General features: G+C 44.8%; 1 protein-coding gene across 2 annotated transcripts in view; it reads right to left on the reverse strand.

Annotated features, from left to right (window-relative positions):
* Window positions 1-2,077: 2,077 nt before the first annotated feature.
* The window catches only part of spa17 (sperm autoantigenic protein 17), a 59,225-nt gene continuing 39,876 nt past the window's right edge, over window positions 2,078-21,426 (reverse strand). For both annotated transcript variants that reach the window (XM_048562169.2, XM_048562168.2), the window contains exon 7: window positions 2,078-3,309. In XM_048562169.2, the coding sequence (XP_048418126.1) occupies window positions 2,619-3,309 (691 nt within the window). In that variant the 3' untranslated portion in view covers window positions 2,078-2,618. The remainder of the gene's footprint in view (window positions 3,310-21,426) is intronic.

Consider the following 21,426-nt stretch of genomic DNA (forward strand, 5'->3'; position numbering starts at 1 on the left):
ACCACAATAGCAGATGTGCAGATAAACACCTGCTTGATGTGGAAGGTTTTCTTGGGGCCTAGGATGAGTGTGAGGGGGCAGGTGTAGGTGCAGGTGTAGCACTTCCTACAGTTGCAGGGAAAAGTGCCAGGGGTGGTGGGGCCAGTGGGGAGTTTGGAGCAGACAAAGGAGTCACGGAAAGAATGGTCCCTCTGGAAAGCAGGCAAGGACGGGGAGGGAAAAATGTCTTTTGCAGTGGGGTCAGATTGCAGGTGGCGGTAATGTCGGAGGATGATGCGTTGTATTTGGATGTTGGTTGGGTGGTACATGAGGATGAGGGGGATTCTGTTTTTGCAGTTACTGCAGGGAGGGGGTGTGAGGGATGAGTTGCGGGAAATGCGTGAGATGCGGTCGAGGGCGTTTTTGACCACTGTGGAGGGGAAGTTGCGGTCCTTGAAAAACGAGGACATTTGGGATGTCTGGGAGTGGAATGCCTCATCTCAGGAGCAGATGCGGTGGAGGCGAAGGAATTGGGAATAGGGGATGGCATTTTTGCAGGAAGATGGGTGGGAGGAGGTGTATTCTAGGTAGCTGTGGGAGTCGGTGGGCTTGAAACAGATATCGGTTTCTAGGCGGTTGCCAGAGATGGAAACAAAGAGATCCAGGAAGGAGAGAGAGGTATCAGAGATGGTCCAGGTGAACTTAAGGATGAGGTGGAAGGTTTTAGTGAAGTGAATGAACTGTTCGAGCTCCATGTGGGAGCACGAGGTGGCGCCGATACAGCCATCGATGTAACGGAGGAAGAGCTGGGGGAGGGGCCAGTGTACCTTTGGAAGAGGGATTGCTCCACATATCCTACAAAGAGGCAGGCATACCTTGGGCCCATGCCGGTACCCATGGCCACCCCATTTGTCTGTAGGAAGTGGGAGGAATTGAAAGAGAAGTGGCTGAGGGTGCGGGCGAGTTCAGCTGAGCGGACGAGGGTGTCAGTGGAGGGGGACTGGTCAGGCCTGTAGGACAGGAAGACATAGGGGGTCTTTAGGACATCTGCATGGGGAATGCAAGTATATAGGGACTGATGAAGATGACGTGCTGGGGACAGGGAATCAGAATTTTTGAAGGAGGTGGAGAGTGTGGGTGATATCACGGATGTAGGTGGGGAGTTCCTGGGCCAAGTGGGATAAAATGGAGTCGAGATAAGTGGAAATAAGTTCAGTGAGGCAGGAGCAAGCTTCCACATCTCCCTGCCCCCAAGCGTATCCCAACACTAGCAGGCGGAGATAATGGGTCGTTCAGGGCAGTCACGTTCGTGGGTTTTGGGAAGGACATAGAAACGGGCGGTGCGGGGTTGAGGAACAATGAGGTTGGAACCTGTGGGTGGGAGGTCACCTGAGGTGATGAGATTGTTGATAGTCTGGGAGATGTTGTTTTGATGGTTGGGGTGGGGTCATGATCAAGAGGGCAGTAGGAGGAGGTGTCAGAGAGCTGGCGTCTGGCCTCGGCGATGTAGAGGTCAGTGCACCATACCACATATGCTCCATCCTTGTCCGCAGGTCTTATACTGAGGTTGGGGTTGGAGCTGCGGGCTGAATGTTCTGAATGTGCAGCCCTCCACTCTAACCCCAAACTCAAGATAAATCCCACGGACAAGGGTGGTACATTTGTAGTACGGTGCACTGACATCTACATTGCCGAGACCGGCGCTTACTCTCTGTCTCACCTTTACTGGCTCCTTCCCCGCTTCCCTGACATGTCTGTTTTTCCTCCCAAATATCCACTCCTCCCACCTCAACCTCCACCCTCACCTCCTACATACCAGCCTCATCCCCGCCTCCTTGACCCATCCATCGTCCCTCGACTGACCAGCCCCCATCCTAACTCCCCACCTATACTCACCTTTACTGGCTCCATCCCCAGCTCCTTGACCTGCCTGTCTCCTCTCTATCTATCTGCTCCTTTATCCATCCTCCATCCGCCACCCCGTCTCTCTATTTATTTCAGAACGCCCTTCCCCTCCCCCATTTCTGAAGAAGGGTCCACACCCGAAACGTCATCTTTCCTGCTCCTCTGATGCTGCTTGGCCTGTGGTGTTCATCCAGCTCTACAGCTTGATATCTCAGATTCTTCAGCATTGGCTGTTCCTACTATCTCTGTGTCTAATGCAGCCTGTGAGCATTGTTCAAAGGAGGATTCCTCAGGCGTGAGCTTGAAGAGCAATTGTTAAGAGATTACTTCATCACCAAAGGGCGGCAATGCCACCGCTCTAGTCTTTGTACATGACAGTAACAATCAGGAGCAAGAATTGACTGCCTTTATCCTTATAATTTAGAGGTACTGAGTTAATTATAGCATTCTACCTTTTCTCAGTTAATTAAGTATTAAGGCTTTGAATGTTTAAATAAAAAGCAAAATACTGGAATGCTGCAAAATCTGATACAAAGATAGAATTGTCTGGAGAAACTCAACAGGCTTGACAGGACCTGTGAAGATAGAAACAGAGTTAACATTTCAAGTCCAGTATGACTCTTCATCAAAAGTGAAGAAAAGTCATATCAGACTTAAAACATTGACTGTTCATCCACTGTTTCTGGTGCTGCCAGATCTGCTGAGTTTCTGCAAAACTTCCTGTTTTTGGGTCTTTACTCTAGGGTACTGCTGCCTCCCTCACAATCCTGATTTTCTGCTGTGGGTGGATTTTCAATACCTTTTGTATCAGCTGTAAATTCAGATTCCGCTTCAATATCCTTTGTGCTCTTCAGACTTTTATCCTCCTGATCTTGAGGGTTTTCTGCTGTTTTACTCTCTCCAACTTCACCTTGAGACACCACTTTATCTGTAACCTGATCATTAGGTTCACCAGGGGAATCAATTTTAATCTCAGTGACTTCTTCAGTGTCATTGCTATCCTTTTCTGCTACAAGTCCTTCTAATTCAGTGTCATGGATGTCAACATTTGCTGCAACATTAGGTGTCGGCTCAAATAAATTTTTCTGGTCTAACTCAGTCCCATAGATATTCTGTCCAGCTGCCTCAGTAGTCGTGTCTGATTCAGATTTGTTATCTTCGTTTGCGTTAGGTTGTAATTCTGCACCACAGATATCTACATCTGCTTCAGAGTTTACCTTGTCCAGCATGGGGCTCAGCTCCACAGCACAGACATTAATCTGTGCAGAGTCAACCTTAGCTGTGCTTCCATTGCCTTCCAGCTCACTCATAGGCTCTTCAAGGATTACCCCAACAGTTTCCAAACGGGTGTTTTCCTCTTCAGCAAGTGTCAATTCCTCTCCTGAGCTATACTCACTTCCATCCACAAATAAATCATTGTCAGCTCTGAAAAATAAATGTCTCAATTAGACTGATTCTACCATGCTAAGTTATTCTAGATTTGTTTTTCTCATTTGGATATGGGATTGCTTCAACATCAAATGCATTAACTTAATGTGGGCCTCAAAACTAGCCCAGATTAACAACATTAAAAATTATCTTTATTTATTATTGTTTAGTAATGCCTTGGGAAATGGAGATAGCCTGCCAAAGTGCTCAGGATTGGCAATCTTACTCAAGGAGACAATTGAACAGTGTCATTTTGAAATTAAAAATGTCACATTTTAATATCAGCCTGTGCACCACAACTGAGACAAGAGTAGAAGAGTTCTAACGGTGCTAAATCATGCTGTATTCGACGTTGAAGTATTTGAGACATCCTAAACACAAATGTGTTCCTTTTCCTGGTATAAACTTTCCTAAATACAATGAACACAAAATCCATGAAATTATGGGTAAGCAATTATCATAACTTGATAAATATGAGCAAGTGATTTTAAAATAATGCATAAAAATATGTAAAAAGGTGAGCCTAATAATGAGTCATTCAACTCCATGTCATAAGACAGTAATCAGAAAGATAATGTCAGAAAGGAAATTCTTCCAAAGGGCTCAAGGACTACCATGGCAGTGGCACAGTGGCTGGCACTACTGCCTCACAGCACCAGGAAACTGGGTTCAATTCCACCCTTGGTTGGCTGTCTTTGTGGAGTTTGCACATTCTCTCCATGTCTGTGTGGGTTTCCTCCCACAGTCCAAAGATGTGTAGGCTAGTTGGATTGGTCATGCCTGAAGTGAAATTGCCTGAAGTGTTCAAGGATTTGTACATTAGCAGGGTGGGTGCTCTAAGGGTCAGTGTGGCCTTTATGACCCAAAGGGCCTGTTTCCACACTTTAGAAATTCTAAGACAGGAAATTCTTAGTGTTTTATTATACAGGGAGTAACATCAAAAAGATCAAAGCGGGGGTGGGTTGGTGAGGGGAACAACATGTTCCTCAACTAGAGATATTTTGCTTTTCAACAACAAAATTAGAGTCAAATTAAAATGCTCAAATTATGGAACGTTATTTTACATTAAAAACTGTTAAAAGTTGAACAACTCGTCATGAACTACTGGATATTAAAAAGCCCAGAAGTGACTGGTGTGGCTTTAAAAGGTTATTTTGTCTTTTTTTTTAACAAAAGAGAGGCTTTAAGACAGAGATATCAAGTAGCCTATTGGAGCCACTGGAGTAAACAGCTTGTGAGGCCTTGGTTCTTTTTTAAAGTTGGAAAAATAGAAGCAGCCTGAACTGGTAGGGTCAAGCTCCCACAGGACCAGGTTTTTAGTTTTAATTTTCAGCAGTGGCTGTCAGGGTCTTGCAGAAGTGGAAGCTATTTTTCCACTCTCTCAGCTACAGCCAAAAGCTGGGGGTTCTCTTCCTGCTACCGGAGTGGCATCTGTGACAATCTGTCTTCTGAATTTGTTTTTTGCCAAGGACGTGTTTATGGGAGGTTAATATATTGGAACAGTTAATGAGTAATAGTTATTGTATCTATTATTCTGTTACAGTTTCCAATAGATTTGTTATTTCTTCTTTCTTTCATTCTATTTTACCTAGAGTGGATGAATAAAGTGTGTTTTGCTTTAAATCCAGTAGTTTGACTAATCAAATTGCAGGGAGTTTGAGGGGGTTTGGTCTGACGCAAAACACTGATAGACAGTTCATTATGTATCATATTTCATTTAAAATAACCATGATGTGACAGCAAGTGGAAGCCTTATACTTGTATTCAATATCACAAATCAAAAACATGTTAATCATCATACAAATAATAGCAACAGTAGTCTTCTACGATATTTTACAAAGATGATAATTTTACTGTCAAAGCAGAGCTTTTGCATATATAAAAATAATAATCATGAAGTGTAATAGCAATAGCCTGGATAAAGGAGGGGAAACTTCTCTCATAATTAAAACATTTCAACAGGTACTTTTAAACATGAAATAAATGCAGAGCGGCAAACTGAGTGCCATAAATCTGAAGAGAAGGAATGAGATTGTTTCTTTCAAGGATCTTGCTTTGTCCACTTGGCTCCAAAGTCAGGTTGGGCCATTACACAATTGAAGGGGCAGGTCAGTGTAGCATCAACACTACAGTTGCAGGAAAATGAATGCTACTATTTAGAAACCTTCATCTCTTTAAGAAATCTTTCTATAAAATGCAGTGTTTATATTTCAATTCTGATGCTGTCTTTAGATAAACTTGAACTGCAAAAACATATAAACATGTTCCTCAACACGAGTAAAATGTAACTATCATCTAAATTGTGTGGAGAAAAAATAAATAACTGCAGATGTTATCCAGGGTAGACAAACAGGACGATGGAAGAACACATCAAGTGTCCCCACTTCCCTCGAACCCCCATCCAGTCCTGAAGAAGGCGAATACCAAAATCGTTGACTGCTCCTTTCTTCCAGATGCTGCCTGACTTGCTGTATTCTTCCAGCCTCCTGGTTATCTATCTAAATTGTGCAAATTGTTTGACATCTCCATTTGAAATCATTTCACTGATTAAAGATTGGTGCTAATTCATTACACTGTGTGATCTAACATCTTTATTTTATGTTTTCTTGGGACGTGAGAATCATTGGCTAAACCAGCAGTTGTTACTTATCTCTCATGATTTCTAATGTTTTTTGTCACTTTCAGCCCAAGCCTAAATGTGGCCTACATCTCTGACAAAGAAAGCAGATGGGGCCAAACACTGAACGTTTTCAAGAAGCAGTTATGATATAGCTCCTAGCGCTAAAAGGGTCAAAGGGTATTGGGAAAGAATAGGAATAAGGTACTGAATAAGATGATCAGCTATGATCATTTTGAATGGTAAAGCCGGCTTAACGTGTTGAATGGCCAACTTCTGTTCCTATTTCATATAGTACAATGGTTCAGCTCTTACTGCATATGGGCATAGGCTGCCTCAGTTTCTGAGGAGTCATCGGTGATACCGAAACCTGTGCATTCACATCCCAACTTCTGACATTATGATGGAAGGGTGTTCATTAGTGACATTAGAATAGAAGCTTAGGACACTACCTTAAACTCATACAACAGTGTCTTGGTGCTAAGATGATCAGCCTTGAACAACCACAGCCTCCTTCCTTTGTGCTGGGTATGACTCCAATCAGTTGAGAGATTTCCCACCATCCAGCTTCCAACACCACCATCCCACACCCCCACCGATTCCCATTGATTTAAAATGTTTCTAGGATCCATTAGTGCTGCACTCAATTAAATTCTGTCTTGACACCAAGGACTAAAGTCATTCCAACTTCACCACCTGAATTCAGTTTTTTTATCTATGTTTGGATCAAGGTTGTAATGCAGTCAGCAGTTCTTGACAAAACCTAAATTCTGCATCAGTGTTTAGGTTATTGTTGAGCATTGCTATTAGATAGCTCTGTTGATGAATACCATTAATGATTTTGCTTATGATCAATAGAGGACCGACTGGATGATAATTAGTCAGGTTGGATTTGTCTTGTTATTTGTGAAGAGGAAGTACCTAGGCAATTTCCTGCATTATTAAGTGGATGCCAGTTTCATAGCTGTGCTGGAACAGCTTGGCACTTCAGAAGAGTCATACTGGACTCAATAGGTTAATTCTATTTTCCTCTCCATAGATGCTTGTTTGTGGAGAAGTCTGGCTGTAAGGTATAGTTTGGTGATTGATGCCGCAACCTGAATAGTCTGTTGGAGTATCCTACTTTGAGTAATAAGCTCCAAAGGTTTAACAAAGATAACTTTGCAAGGTGAAGAGGGCAGCATGTGCTGTTGAATTTTACTGAGGCTAAGTCAACGCTGGGTAGTCAATCTGGTTTCATTCCTCTTCAAATTATACACAGTTATTTAGAAGAACTGAGTGGCTTCTTAGATATTTTGGAGGGCAGTTTAGTGACAAACCACACTACCATAGGCCTGAAGTCACATTTGGCCTGACCAAATAAGAATGGCAGAGTTCTTCCATACAGGACATGACTGAATCCAGTGAGTTTTACATCTGATAGTTTTAAGATTTTAACTTTAACCATAACTTTAACCATAACTTTTAAGACTAGCTTTTAATTACAGACCTATTAATGAGTTGGATTTAAATTCCACCCTAGCCGAACAATGCAATTTAAACATATGCTCACAGAGCAATAGCATTGGTCGCTAAAATTAACACTAGACCACTGTAAATCTATATGCACCTATACAAATGTTCATTTTGTACATTGCAATAAGTTTGCAGGAAGTTGCAATTATACTTATGTAGTGAAATAGATGCATGGAAGAACCAGAGATCAGTGTTGGATTTTGACATGGATTAGGAGAGAAAACAGGAGATACCATATCAGTTTACCAGCACATGTTATATCCAAAATTCAACAGAACTAAATACCATATATCTACATGGCAGAAATTATGTTACCCGGAAATAGAAACATGGCTTCAAGCCTACATCTTATTGTTCCAAGGGACAGTAATTCCATGACTCTATGGATAAGAAGTATTTAAATTTCAAAAATGTTTCACGATTCTTCACATATTATTATCAGCAGCATAGTCTTACCTATTCTATTTTAAGCTTCAGGTAATAGTGGAATGGAGAGAATTTCTCATTTCTGTTCTACGGCCTGACTGGAAGTCTCCTCAGTCCCTGCTTTATTTAAACATGCTGAATGAACTGTCGAAATGCACTTGTTTCTCAAACTATGTCCTGAATTACTTCTCTGTTGAAAGTAGCAGTTCCATTCTCCATCCCTTCTCTATATAGAACGGGCTAGAAGTAATCAACTTGCACTGAAATGCACAGGTGACGACACTGCTTTCCAGTTTCTTGTTGACCTGACCAAGAACCTTGGTGAGAAGTTTAGACTGCAGCATTATATCATTAACACAAATCAGCAAAGAGAACACAGTCCACTATCAAATATTTTCAAGTTATTAATCTTGCTTCCAAATCCACCATGTTTTGTAAATTTTGCTTAAACGGTATTTAGGATCACAGAAACAGCCTCAATCTGAATGTTCAATTTTAAATTACACTTCTGACTAGTACGAAGCCGAATTTTAAGTAGAAGATTTAAAAAAATGATCGGCATTGTGTTTCAAAACTGCTGTTAAAAGCAGATTTTCATAGTACATTAATGACAGAGCCTGGAGCACTAAGATACTCATTACGCTGTTGTTGCGTCCCATCAAAACAATTAATGTTAATATGAATACAATGATTACTAATAAGATTTTAAAAATAATTTACCTTACTTATAACTCCACTGTATAACATTTCAAAAAAGGTTGTGTAATAACAGCATAAGATGGAGAAAGAAGATCTATATCTTAAATCCTCAAAATAAAAGATTTTACTGTATAGTTTATCATCCTTAAATACTTTTTAAGGCTGCAATATTCTTTAAATAATGAAGATAATATACTCAGGCTCCATAAAAATGTCAGTAGTGTTACCTGTCGAGGCCATGCTTATTGATGGCTCTGAATTAGGATAAATATAAGGAATTTTGATACAGAAAAAAACAAATACAAATTGAAAGAGCTGTGAAGAATGACCTCTTTGGAAAGTTACTGTCACGCAAAATAACTTCATATGTACCTAATGTCACGGTCCATGATGCAATCATATTATGCCACCCTGAAGATATAATTTTTATATATTATTTGGAATAAAAAGTATGGACATTTGAAGAAGGCAAAGAAATAATTTGGACTGTATCAGCAGCTTAAATCAGCTATTAATATGTTTGGAGGTGCGGTGGGGGAAGGAGGATCAGGATAGTGTAAGGGTTTATGGAGCCCAAAAATTCATCTTCTGAAACGAATGAGCAGTTTGACGAAGTGCAACAGTCGGTCACCTAAATGGCCCAAACCTCAGATTTCTGGCAGGCTATGGGCCTCCCAGTTGTCGGTGTGCATCGGCTCCAGATACCAGAATTACACAAGATGCATTTTTAACCCCATATAGTTATTATGTCCTGCAGGCACAGTTGTGCTACCAAAAGTTAATCACTCTCTACTCTGCAGCAACTATGCAATCTCCTAGAACAGGGAAGAAAAATAGTTAAAGGGGAAAAATAGTCAATACAGAAAACCTCTCCTATACACTTAGGTAATAGAGTAGTCCAAGCAATCACATTGATGTTTCTCATATTCGTTGCTATTTTACCTACCTTTGGAAGATGTGATTCTGCCTCAGCCAGGAAACAGTCCAAATCTCCTTTGAACACTTGCAGGATGTCAGAATTCACTTGCAAACCATCAACTATATATAAAGGTCTATTATTTACCAGGAAAAGAACTTCCTAACATTCACGCTCAGCAAAATAGAATTTAGTTTGACAAGTCCTGAAATCCCACAATTTATTAAATTTACATCATCAATTAATAAGAACACAAATTATCATGAAGTTTATGCATTCCTGATGTGAATATATTCAGCTATTAAACTTTCGTTGAGCAAAAGGATTCAGGGTAATCTGAGATGGATGACAGGAAAAATCTGTGGCTACGAGAACTGCTCCTTTCTTGGGGTATTTTCATTGTTGGAGCTGATTTCCTTGAATTCTAGGAGCAGTGATGACTGTTTTATAAGCTGTTGCATTGTTTTGGAACTTTGGGAAAACAAAAAGATCAAAACGACAGTTTTAAAAAGGAGGAAGGGAGACAAATGTAGTGACCAGATGAGAAGTGATTCAACCGGAGAAAAGATACCTATACTGCTGTCTGACCCACCACTGATTCTGCACAGCTACTGCCTCTGCTGTTGAATTTCAAATATCTCTGGACATTGGAGTTTGTCTAAGAAAAATTAACAAACAGTGAAAGTCACAGCTGACCATGGAGAAACCTGTGTGGGAGAGTTCACAGCAGCAGAACAGCTAAGTAGCTTTTTAAAGTGTAACCTTACCATTTATTTTGTAAATTTGCAATATTGAGTAGAGTGGATTCTTTTTTGTTTCTATGTTTTATTGACAACTGTCTCTTGATTAAACTTTAAAAGTATAAAACATAGCAACTTAGTTAGCATGTAGCAGTTTTTTTTAGAGTAGTAAGACTGTGCTATTCTCTGGGTCTGTAGATATTAAGCTGCAAAGATGGCCTTTAATGGAGCGATGAGCTCTTCTGTCAGGTGTGGGAGATTAGGGGCAGTTTCCATGTTCCATGTACATTAGTGCAGGATGTGTGTTTGGTTATAAATCCTGTCAGATCATCTGGATTGGTTGCAGTGGCAATTAGAGGCAATGAAGATTTCACAGAAGGTAGTGGCTGTGATGGATGGAAGCTGTAGGAAGGGAGATAAACTGTAGATACAGTCAGGTATCACCTTCCTGGACCTCTCAGTCTCCATCTCAGGCAACCAGCTTGTAACTGATGTCCACTTCAAGCCCACTGACTCCCACAGCTACCTAGAATACACCTCCTCCCACCCACCCTCCTGCAAAAATTCCATCCCCTATTCCCAATTCCTCCGCCTCCGCCGCATCTGCTTCCACGATAAGACTTTCCACTTCCACACATCCCAGATGTCCAAGTTCTTTAAGGACCGTAACTTTCCCCCCACAGTGATCGAGAACGCCCTTGACCGCGTCTCCCGTATTTCCCGCAACACATCCCTCACATCCCGCCCCCGCCACAACGGCCCTAAGAGGATCCCCCTCGTTCTCACACACCACCCTACCAACCTCCGGATACAACGCATCATCCTCCGACACTTTCGCCATTTACAATCCGACCCCACCACCCAAGACATTTTTCCATCCCCACCCCTGTCTGCTTTCCGGAGAGACCACTCTCTCCGTGACTCCCTTGTTCGCTCCACACTGCCCTCCAACCCCACCACACCCAGCACCTTCCCCTGCAACCGCAGGAAATGCTACACTTGCCCCCACACCTCCTCCCTCACCCCTATCCCAGGCCCCAAGATGACATTCCACATTAAGCAGAGGTTCACCTGCACATCTGCCAATGTGGTATACTGCATCCACTGTACCCGGTGTGGCTTCCTCTACATTGGGGAAACCAAGCGGAGGCTTGGAGACCGCTTTGCAGAACACCTCCGCTCAGTTCGCAACAAACAACTGCACCTCCCAGTTGCAAACCATTTCCACTCCCCCTCCCATTCTCTAGATGACATGTCCATCATGGGCCTCCTGCACTGCCACAATGATGCCACCCGAAGGTTGCAGGAACAGCAACTCATATTCCGCCTGGGAACCCTGCAGCCTAATGGTATCAATGTGGACTTCACCAGTTTCAAAATCTCCCCTTCCCCTACTGCATCCCTAAACCAGCCCAGTTCGTCCCCTCCCCCCACTGCACCACACAACCAGCCCAGCTCTTCCCCCCCACCCACTGCATCCCAAAACCAGTCCAACCTGTCTCTGCCTCCCTAACCGGTTCTTCCTCTCACCCATCCCTTCCTACCACCCCAAGCCACACCCCCATCTACCTACTAACCTCATCCCACCTCCTTGACCTGTCCGTCTTCCTGGACTGACCTATCCCCTCCCTACCTCCCCACCTATACTCTCTCCACCTATCTTCTTTACTCACCATCTTCGGTCCGCCTCCCCCTCTCTCCCTATTTATTCCAGTTCCCTCTCCCCATCCCCCTCTCTGATGAAGGGTCTAGGCCCGAAACGTCAGCTTTTGTGCTCCTGAGATGCTGCTTGGCCTGCTGTGTTCATCCAGCCTCACATTTTATCTTGGAATTCTCCAGCATCTGCAGTTCCCATTATCTCTGATACAGTCAGGTAGATGAGTTACACCAGGAAAAGTAGGAGAGGGAGGCAGGTCATGCAGGAGTCTCCTGTGGCTATCCCCATCTCAAACAAGTATGCTGATTTAGAAAATGGAGGGGGTGACGGACTGTCAGGGAATATAGCACTGACAGCCAGGTTTCTAGTACCGAGACTGGCTCTAATATAATTAGGGGTACACCAGGTTCCAAGTGATTGATTGTGATATGGGGCTCTCCAGTCAGAGGCAGAGACATTTCTGCGACTGACAGTAAGAAATCAGAATGGTGTGTTGCCTCCCTGGTGCCATGGTCAAGTATATCGCAAAGAGGGTGCAGAATATTCTCAAAGGGAGAGGGACCAACAGGAGGTCATTTTATACATTGGAACTAACAACTTAGGAAGGGAAAAGGATGTGATTCTGAGGAGGGTATATAGGAAGTTAGGCAGCAATTTAAAATGGAGGTTCTCAAGGGAGGTAATATCTAGATTACTCCTGGTGCCATGAGCTAGTGAGATGTATGAGTAGGAGGATGGAGCAGATGAATGCATGGTTGAGGAGCTGGTGCAGGGGAGAATGATTCACATTTTTAGATCATTGGAATCTCTTCTGGGGAAGAGGTGACCTGTATAGTAAGGTCCGAGTGCATCTGAATTGGAAGGGGACTAATGTACTAGCAGAGAGATTGGCTACAGCTGCTTGGGAGGACTTAAACCCATAAGGGCAGGGGGTGAGGTTTGGTGGGGGACCACAAGGAGAAAGTGGGGAAAGAGATTCATCTTTGAGACTGGCACAGTTGAAAAAAGAAGCAAGTCAAATAGTCACGATAGACAGGAACAAAGCAGAGAACAAGGTAGGACTGATAAACTGCATTTATTCCAATGGAAGAGGCCTAACAGGAAAGGAAAATGAACTGAGGGCATAGTTGGGAACATGGAATTGGGATATCATAGCAATTGCAGGGGCATGGCTCAGGTATGGACAGGATTGGTAGCTTAATGTTTCAAAGTATAGATGCTATAGGAAGGATAAAAAGGTGGCAAGACAGGAGGGGGAGTGGTTATGGGTTTCCTCCGGGTGCTCTGGTTTCCTCCCATAATCCACAGATGTGCAGCTTAGGTGGATTGACCATGCTAAATCACCCTTAGTGTTCAGGGATATGGAGATTAGGTAGGTTATAGGGGGGATAGGTTGGTGTGGACTTGTTCGGCCAAAGGGCTGTTTCCACACTGGAGGGATTCTATGATTACAACTGTACTTAGGGAGGATATTCCTGGGAATATGTCCAGGGAAATTATTCAGGCGTAACTGAAAAATAAGAAAGAAATGATCACCTTATTGGAATTTTACTCCAGACACCCCAGTAGTCAGTGGGAAATTGAAAAACAAACTTGTGAGATATCTGTAAGATCGGGTGGTTACAGTAGGGAATTTTAACTTTCCAAACATAGACTGGGAATGCCACAGCATTAAAAGGTTTCGATGGAGAGGAATATGTTAAGGGGGAACAAGAAAATTTTCTGATTCAGTATGTGAATGTACATACCAGAGAAAGTGAAAAACTTGACTTACTTTTGGGAAATAAGGCAGAGTAGGTGGCCAAGGTGTCAGTGAGGGAGTACTTTGGGGCCAGTGACAATACTACTATTAGATTTAAAATAGTGACGGAAAAGGATAGACTAGATCTACAAATTAAAGTTCTAAATTGGAGGAAGGACAATTTTGACGGTATGAGGCAAGAACGCTCAAAAGTTGATTGGGAGGGATGGCTAGAATAGGGAAAACCTGCAAAAATAAGATTTGAGAGTCCAGGAACAGTATGTTCCTGTCAGGTGACGGGCAACACTGGTGGGTGTGGGAATTCTGCAATGACTAGAGAAATTGAGATTTTGGTCAAGAAAACAAAGGAAACATATGTCAGGTATAACAAGGTTGTAGAGTTGGACGAACACAGCAGGCCAAGCAGCATGAGAGGAGCAGGAAGACTGACATTTTGGATCTGGACCCTTCTTCGGAAATGGGGGAGGGCAAGCGGATTCCCAAATAAATAGAGAGAGAGTGGGAGGCAGATGGGAAATGAATAAAGGAGCAGGTAGGTGGAGAGGAGACAGCCAGGTCAATCAGGCAGGGATGGAGCCAGTAAAGGTGAGTGTAGGTGGGGAGTTCGGTTGGGGGTTGGTCAGTTGAGGGAAGACAGACAGGTCAAGGAGGCAGAGATGAGGCTGGCAGGTAAGAGGTGGGGGTGGGTGTTGAGGTGGGAGGAGTGGATAGGTAGAAGGAAAGACAGACAGGTCAGGGAGGTGGGGATGAAGCCAGTAAAGGACAGTGTAAGTGGGAGTTAGGATGAGTCAAGGAGGTGGGGATAAGGCTGGTGGTAGGAGGTGGGGGTGGATGTTGAGGTGAGGGGCGTGGATAGGTTGGAGAAAGGACAGACAGGTCAGGGAGGCAGGGACAGGCTGGACTGGTTTTGGAATGTGGTCTAGGACAGGGAGATTTTGAAGCTTGTGAAGTCCACATTGATACTATTGGGCTGCAGGGTTCCCAAGCGAAATATGAGGTGCTGTTCCTACAACCTTCGGGTGGCATTGCTGTGGCACTGGAGGAGGCCCGGGATGGAAGGAATGGGAGGGGAGTTAAAGTGGTTCGCGACTGGGAGGTGCAGTTGTTTGTCACAAACCGAGCGTAGGTGTTCCACAAAGCAATATCCAAGCCTCCGCTTGGTTTCCCTGATGTAGAGGAGGCCACATCGGGAACAGTGGATACAGTATACCACAGTAGCAGATGTGCAGGTGAACATCTGTTTAATATGGAAAGTCTTCTTTGGGCCTGAGATGGGGGTGAGGTGGGGAGGTGTAGGGGCAGATGTAGATCTTCCTGTGGTTGCAGGGAAAAGTGCCGGGGGTGGTAGGGCCTGTGGGGAGTCTGGAGCGGACAAGGGAGTTACACAGAGAGCGGTCGCTCCGGGAGGGAAAAAATGGGTGGGGAGGGAAAAATGTCCTTCGCAGTGGGGGATTGCAGGTGCTGGAAGTGTTGGAGGATGATATGTTGGATCCAGACGTTGTTGGGATGCTACGTGAGGACGAGGGGGACTCGTTTTGTTGTTATTGCGGGGAGGGGGTGTGAGGCATGAATTGCAGGAAACGCAAGAGATCTGCCGAGGGCATTTATGACCACTGTTCAGGGAAGTTGCAGTCCTTGAAAATCGAGGACATCTGGGATGTTCACGAGTGGAATTCCACATCTCGGGAGCAGATGCGACGGAGGTGAAAGAATTGGGAATAGGGGATGGCCTTTTTGCAGGAAGGTGGGTGGGAGGAGGTGTATTCTAGGTAGCCATGGGAGTCGGTGAGCTTGAAATGGATATTGGTTTCCAGGTGGTTGCCAGAGATGTAAACAGAGAGGTCCAGGAAGGAGACAGAGGTAACAGAGACGGTCCAGGTGAACGTAAGGTTGGGCTGGAACGTGTTGGTGAACTGGATGAACAGTTCGAATTCCTCATGGGAGCACGAGGCGACGCCAATACAGTCATCGATGTATCGGAGGAAGAGGTGGGGGATAGGGCCATGTACCTTTTGAAGAGGAATTGTTCCACATAACCCACAAAGAGGCTGGCATAGCTTGGGCCCATGCAGGGCCCATGGCCACCCCATTTGTCTGTAGGAAGCGGGGGAATTGAAGGAGTAGTTGTTAAGGGTGAGGGCAAGTTCAGCTAAGCGGACTTGGGCATCAGTGGAGGGGGACTAGTAGGATTGCAGGAAAGGATGAAGCAGAGGGCCTTTAGGGAATGGGGAATGCGAGTATATAGGGACAGAGCAACCATCATGAAGATGAGGTGTTGGGGACCAGGGAATCAGATGTTTTGGAAGAGGTGGAGGGTGTGGGTAGTGTCACGGACATAGGTGGGGAGTTCCTGGACTTGGGTGGGGGGGGGAATGGAGTCAAGATAAGTAGAGGTAAGTTCGGTGAGGCAGGAGCAGGTTGTGACAATGGCTCGACCAGGGCAGGTGGGTTTGTGGATTTTGGGAAGGGGATAGAAACAGGCAGTGTGGGGTTGGGGAACAATGAGGTTGGAGGCTGTGGGTGGGAGGTCCCCGACGTTGTGGATGGTTTGGGAGATAACGTTTTGGTGGTTGCGGCTAGGGTATGATCAAAGGGGCGATAGGTGGAGGTTTCAGAGAACTGGCGTCAGGCCTCGGTGATGTTGAGGTCAGTATGCCATACCACATATTCGTCACCCTTGGCCGTGGGTTTTATCGTGAGGTTGGCGTTGGAGCGGAAGGACAGAGAGCTGCATGTTGTGTGGGGGAGAGGTTGACCTCAGGTGACCTCCCACCCACAGCCTCCAATCTCATCGTTCCCCAACCCCACATTGCCCATTGCTATCTACTTTCCAAAATTCAGAAACCCGGCAGCCCTGGTCGACCCATTGTCTCCGCATGCTCCTTCCCCACCGAACTTACTTCCACTGATCTCACCTCCATTTTCTCCCATCTGGTCCAGGAATACCCCACCTACGTCCGTGACACTACCCACTCCCTCTACCTCCTTCAAAACTCCACAACGCCTCACCTTCACCAAGGACGTCCAGTCCCTATACAATTGCATTCCCTACGCAGATGCCCTAAAGGCCCTCTGCTTCTTCCTGTCCTGCAGGCCCAACCACTCCCCCTCCACTGATGCCGTTGTCTGTTTAGCTGAACTCGTCCTCACCCTTAACAACTTTGCCTTCAATTCCTCCCACTTCCTACGACAAAGGAGGTGGCCATGGGTACCCACATGGGCCCAAGCTATGCCTGCCTCTTTGTAGGATACATGGAACATTCTCTCTTCCGAAGCCACACTGGCCCTATTCCCCACCTCTTCCTCCATTATATCGATGACTGTATCGGCATTGCCTCGTGCTCCCATAAGAACATAGAACATAGAACGTTACAGCACAGTACAGGCCCTTCGGCCCTCGATGTTGTGCCGACCTGTCATACCGATCTCAAGCCCATCTAACCTACGCTATTCCATGTACGTCCATATGCTTATCCAATGATGACTTAAATGTACCTAAAGTTGGCGAATCTACTACCGTTGCAGGCAAAGCGTTGCATTCCCTTACTACTCTCTGAGTAAAGAAACCATCTCTGACATCTGTCCTATATCTTTCGCCCCTCAATTTAAAGCTATACCCCCTCGAGCTCGCCGTCACCATCCTAGGAAAAAGGCTCTCCCTATCCACCCTATCTAGCCCTCTGATTATTTTATATGTTTCAATTAAGTCACCTCTCAACCTTCTTCTCTCGAACGAAAACAGCCTCAAGTCCCTCAGCCTTCCCTCGTAAGACCTTCCCTCCATACCAGGCAACATCCTAGTAAATCTCCTCTGCACCCTTTCCAAAGCTTCCACAATCCTTCTTATAATGCAGTGACCAGAACTGTACACAATACTCCAAATGCGGGCGCACCAGAGTTTTGTGCAGCTGCAGCATAACCTCTTGGTTCCAGAACTCGATCCCTCTATTAATAAAAGCTAAAACACTGTATGGCTTCTTAACAGCCCTATCAACCTGGGTGGCAACTTTCAAGGATCTGTGTACACGGACACCGAGATCTCTCTGCTCATCTACACTACCAAGAATCTTACATTAGCCTCGTACTTTGCCTTCTGGTTACTCCTACCAAAGTGCATCACCTCACACTTGTCTGCATTAAACTCCATTTGCCACCTCTCAGCCCAGCTCTGCAGCTTATCTTGTCTCTCTGCAACCTACAGCATCCTTTGTCACGATCCACAACTCCACCAACCTTAGTGTTGTCTGCAAATTTACTAACCCATCCTTCTACGCCCTCATCCAGGTCATTTATAAAAATGACAAACAGCAGTGGACCCAACACCAACCCTTGCGGTACACCACTAGTTACTGGTCTCCAGGATGAACACTTCCCATCAACTACCACCCTCTGTCTTCTTTCAGCAAGCCAATTTCTGATCCAAACTGCTATATCTCCCACAATTCCATTCCTCCGCATTTTGTACAATAGCCTACTGAGGGGAACCTTATTGAACGCCTTGCTGAAATCCATATACACCACATCAACCGGTTTACTCTCATCTACCTGTTTGGTCACCTTCTCAAAGAACTCAATAAGGTTTGTGAGGCACGACCTTCCCTTCACAAAACCGTGCTCACTATCCCTAATCAATTTATTCTTTTCTAGATGATTATAAATCCTATCCCTTATAACCTTTTCCAACACTTTACCAACAACTGAGGTAAGGCTCACTGGTCTATAAGAAGCATGAACAGATCATCCACTTTACTAACACCTTCCATCCCCCAACATTAAGTTCACCTGGACTGTCTCTGTTACCTCTCTCTCCTTCCTGGACCTCGCTGTTTCCATCTCTGGCAACCACCTGGAAACCGATATCTATTTCAAGCCCACTGACTCCCACAGCTACCTAGAATACACCTTCTCTCATCCACTTTCCTATAAAAATGTCATCCCCTATTTCCAATTCCTTTGCCTCCGGCTACATCTGCTAGTGAGGTGACGGATTTCACTCCTGGACATCCCAGATGTCCTCCTTTTTCAAAGACCGTAACTTCCACTCCACAGTGGTCAAAAACGCCTTCGACCACATCTCTCATGTTTCCTGCAACTCATCCCTCACACCCCGTCCCCACAATGACAATAAAAACAGAATCCCCCTCATCCTCACGTACCACCTGACCAACCTCTGGATCCAACGCATCATCCACCACCAGTTTCGGCAACTGTAATCTGACCCCACTACCAAGGACAGTTTTCCCTCCCCATCCTTGCCTGCCTTCTGGAGGGACCGCGCTCTCCGTGACTCCATTGTCCGCTCCACACTCCCCACTAGTCCTACCACCCCTGGCACTTTTCCCTGCAACCGCAGGAAGTGCTACACCTGCCGCTACACCTCCCCCCTCACCCCCTTTCCTGGCCCCAAGAAAACCTTCCACATAAAAAAAGATATTCACCTGCACATTTGCTATTGTGGTATACTGTACCCACTGTTCCCAATGTGGCCTCCTCTGCATCGGGGAAACCAAGCGGAGGCTTGGATGCCGCTTTGTGGAACACCTACACTCAGTTCACGACAAACAACTGCACCTCCTGGTTGCGAACCACTTCAACTCCTCCTTCCACTCCTTGGACAACAAGTACATTCTGGGCCTCCTCCAGTGCCACAACGACGCCACCTGAAGGTTGCAGGAACAGCCCTCATATTTCACTTGGGAACCCTGCAGCCCAATGTGGACTTCACAAGCTTCAAAATCTCCCCGCCCCCGACCACATCCTAAAACCAGCCCAGCCCGTCCCTGCCTCCATGACCTGTCTGTCCTTTCTCCCACCTATCCACTCCTTCCACCTCAACACCCACCCCCATGTCCTACCTACCAGCCTCATCCCTGCCTCATTGACCTCTCCATCTTTCTTCAGCTGGCCAATCCTTATCCTAACTCCACAATTACACTCTCCTTTCCTAGCTCCATCCCCACCTCTTTGATCTGTTGTCTCCTCTCTACCTACCTGCTCCTTTATCTATCTTCCATCCACCTCACCCTCTCTTTCTATTTATTCCAGAATCCCATTCCTCTCCCCAATTTCTGAAGAAGGGTCCATACCCAAAACATCAGCTTTTCTGCTCCTCTGATGCTGCTTGGCCTGCTGTGTTCATCCAGCTCTACACTTTGTTATCTCAGATTATCCAGCATCCACAGTCCTACTATCTCATACGTCAGCTATAGACAGCAGAGATTGAATGATACCTTAGGTGAGTATAACGTCAGTAGGAGTATGCTTAAGAGGGAAATCAGGTGGGCAAAAAGGGGACAAGAGAAAGCAATGGCATTAAGGAAAATCCAAAGGGATTTCATAAGTATATTAAGTGCAAAAGGGTAATTAAGGAGAGAATAGGATCCCTTAAAGATCAGCAAAGCTGCCTATGTGTGAAACCACAAGAAATGGGGTATAAACTAAATGAGTATTTTGCCATCAGCGTTTACTGTGGAGAAGGAAATGGAACATAGAGAACATGGGGAAATAATGAATTGGAGCCGTTGGACTGGGTTGGATAAGGTCAAAAATCAAATGACACCCGTGATTCGTTCAACAGGTGTATTTGAAAACACCAGCTTTCTGAGCATTGCTCTTTCAGCAGATGTAGTGAGAGGTATTAATTCACAGGATTTATAAGTAAATGATGAAAAGATCATATACCTGATGCAAATGTATTGTATAAACTCCAAACGGCTGGCTGATTCCCCCTCCCCCACCCATTCCCCTCTCCTCACCAGCACCTCAGTTAAATCTGTAATCAGTTAGAAATGCAAAGCAGGTGTACACATACACACACACACACACACACACACAAACACACACACACACACACACACACACGCATACACACACACAACACACACAAACTCACAGACCCTCCCTATGGGGTAAATTTGTATTTGCAGATACATAGAACATAGAAAAGTACAGCACAGTACAGGCACTTCGGCCCACGATGTTGTACATTCTATTTTGTTCAAAAAGCACACAATTTGCAGACACACTCAGGCAACGGGGCATTTTATAAATTCCTGCCTTGTAAATAAAACCAGTATGATCCTAGTTTAAAACACAGATAGATTCTAAACACGGCCTCACATCCAAAATATATTGTCTGACCTAAGATGTCACCACTTGCACACACTAATATTTAGTTATCTCAGGGCAGTAACTCAAAAGAAATTCTGGGATTTGCATTTTAATATATCAAAACCTGTATCTCCTTTCTAACTGACTAGGGATTTGACAAGAGGGAGTCGGCCAGCTTTTTTAGGTTTATTCAATAAGTTCACATCAGGTTGTATGATGGTTTGATTTTTTGATCTTTTACTTATAAATTCTGTGTCTTAATGCCTCTCTTGCTATGCCTCAAGAAGGAGCAATGCTCCTAAAGCTTGTGTTTTCAAATAAACCTGTTGGACTATAACACAGGGGAATAAATAGCGACATCTTGAAAAATGTCCATATTATAGAGGAGGTGGTGTTGGATGGCTTAAGACATATAAACGTAGACAAATCCCCTGGAACTGATCAGGTGTACCCTGGAACGCTGTGGAAAGCTAAAGAAGTGATTGCTGGGCCCCTTGCTGAAATATTTGTATCATCAATAGCCATAGGTGAGGTGGTGAAAGACTTGGTTGGTTAGCCAGGAGCCACTATTTAAGGAAGGTGGTAAGGAAAAGCCAGGGAACTATAGATTTGTGAGCCTGACATCAGTGGTGGGCAAGTTGTTGGAAGGAATTCTGAGGGACAGGATTTACA

Source organism: Stegostoma tigrinum, chromosome 32, assembly GCF_030684315.1.
Source record: "Stegostoma tigrinum isolate sSteTig4 chromosome 32, sSteTig4.hap1, whole genome shotgun sequence".
Classification (NCBI taxonomy): Eukaryota; Metazoa; Chordata; class Chondrichthyes; order Orectolobiformes; family Stegostomatidae; genus Stegostoma; species Stegostoma tigrinum.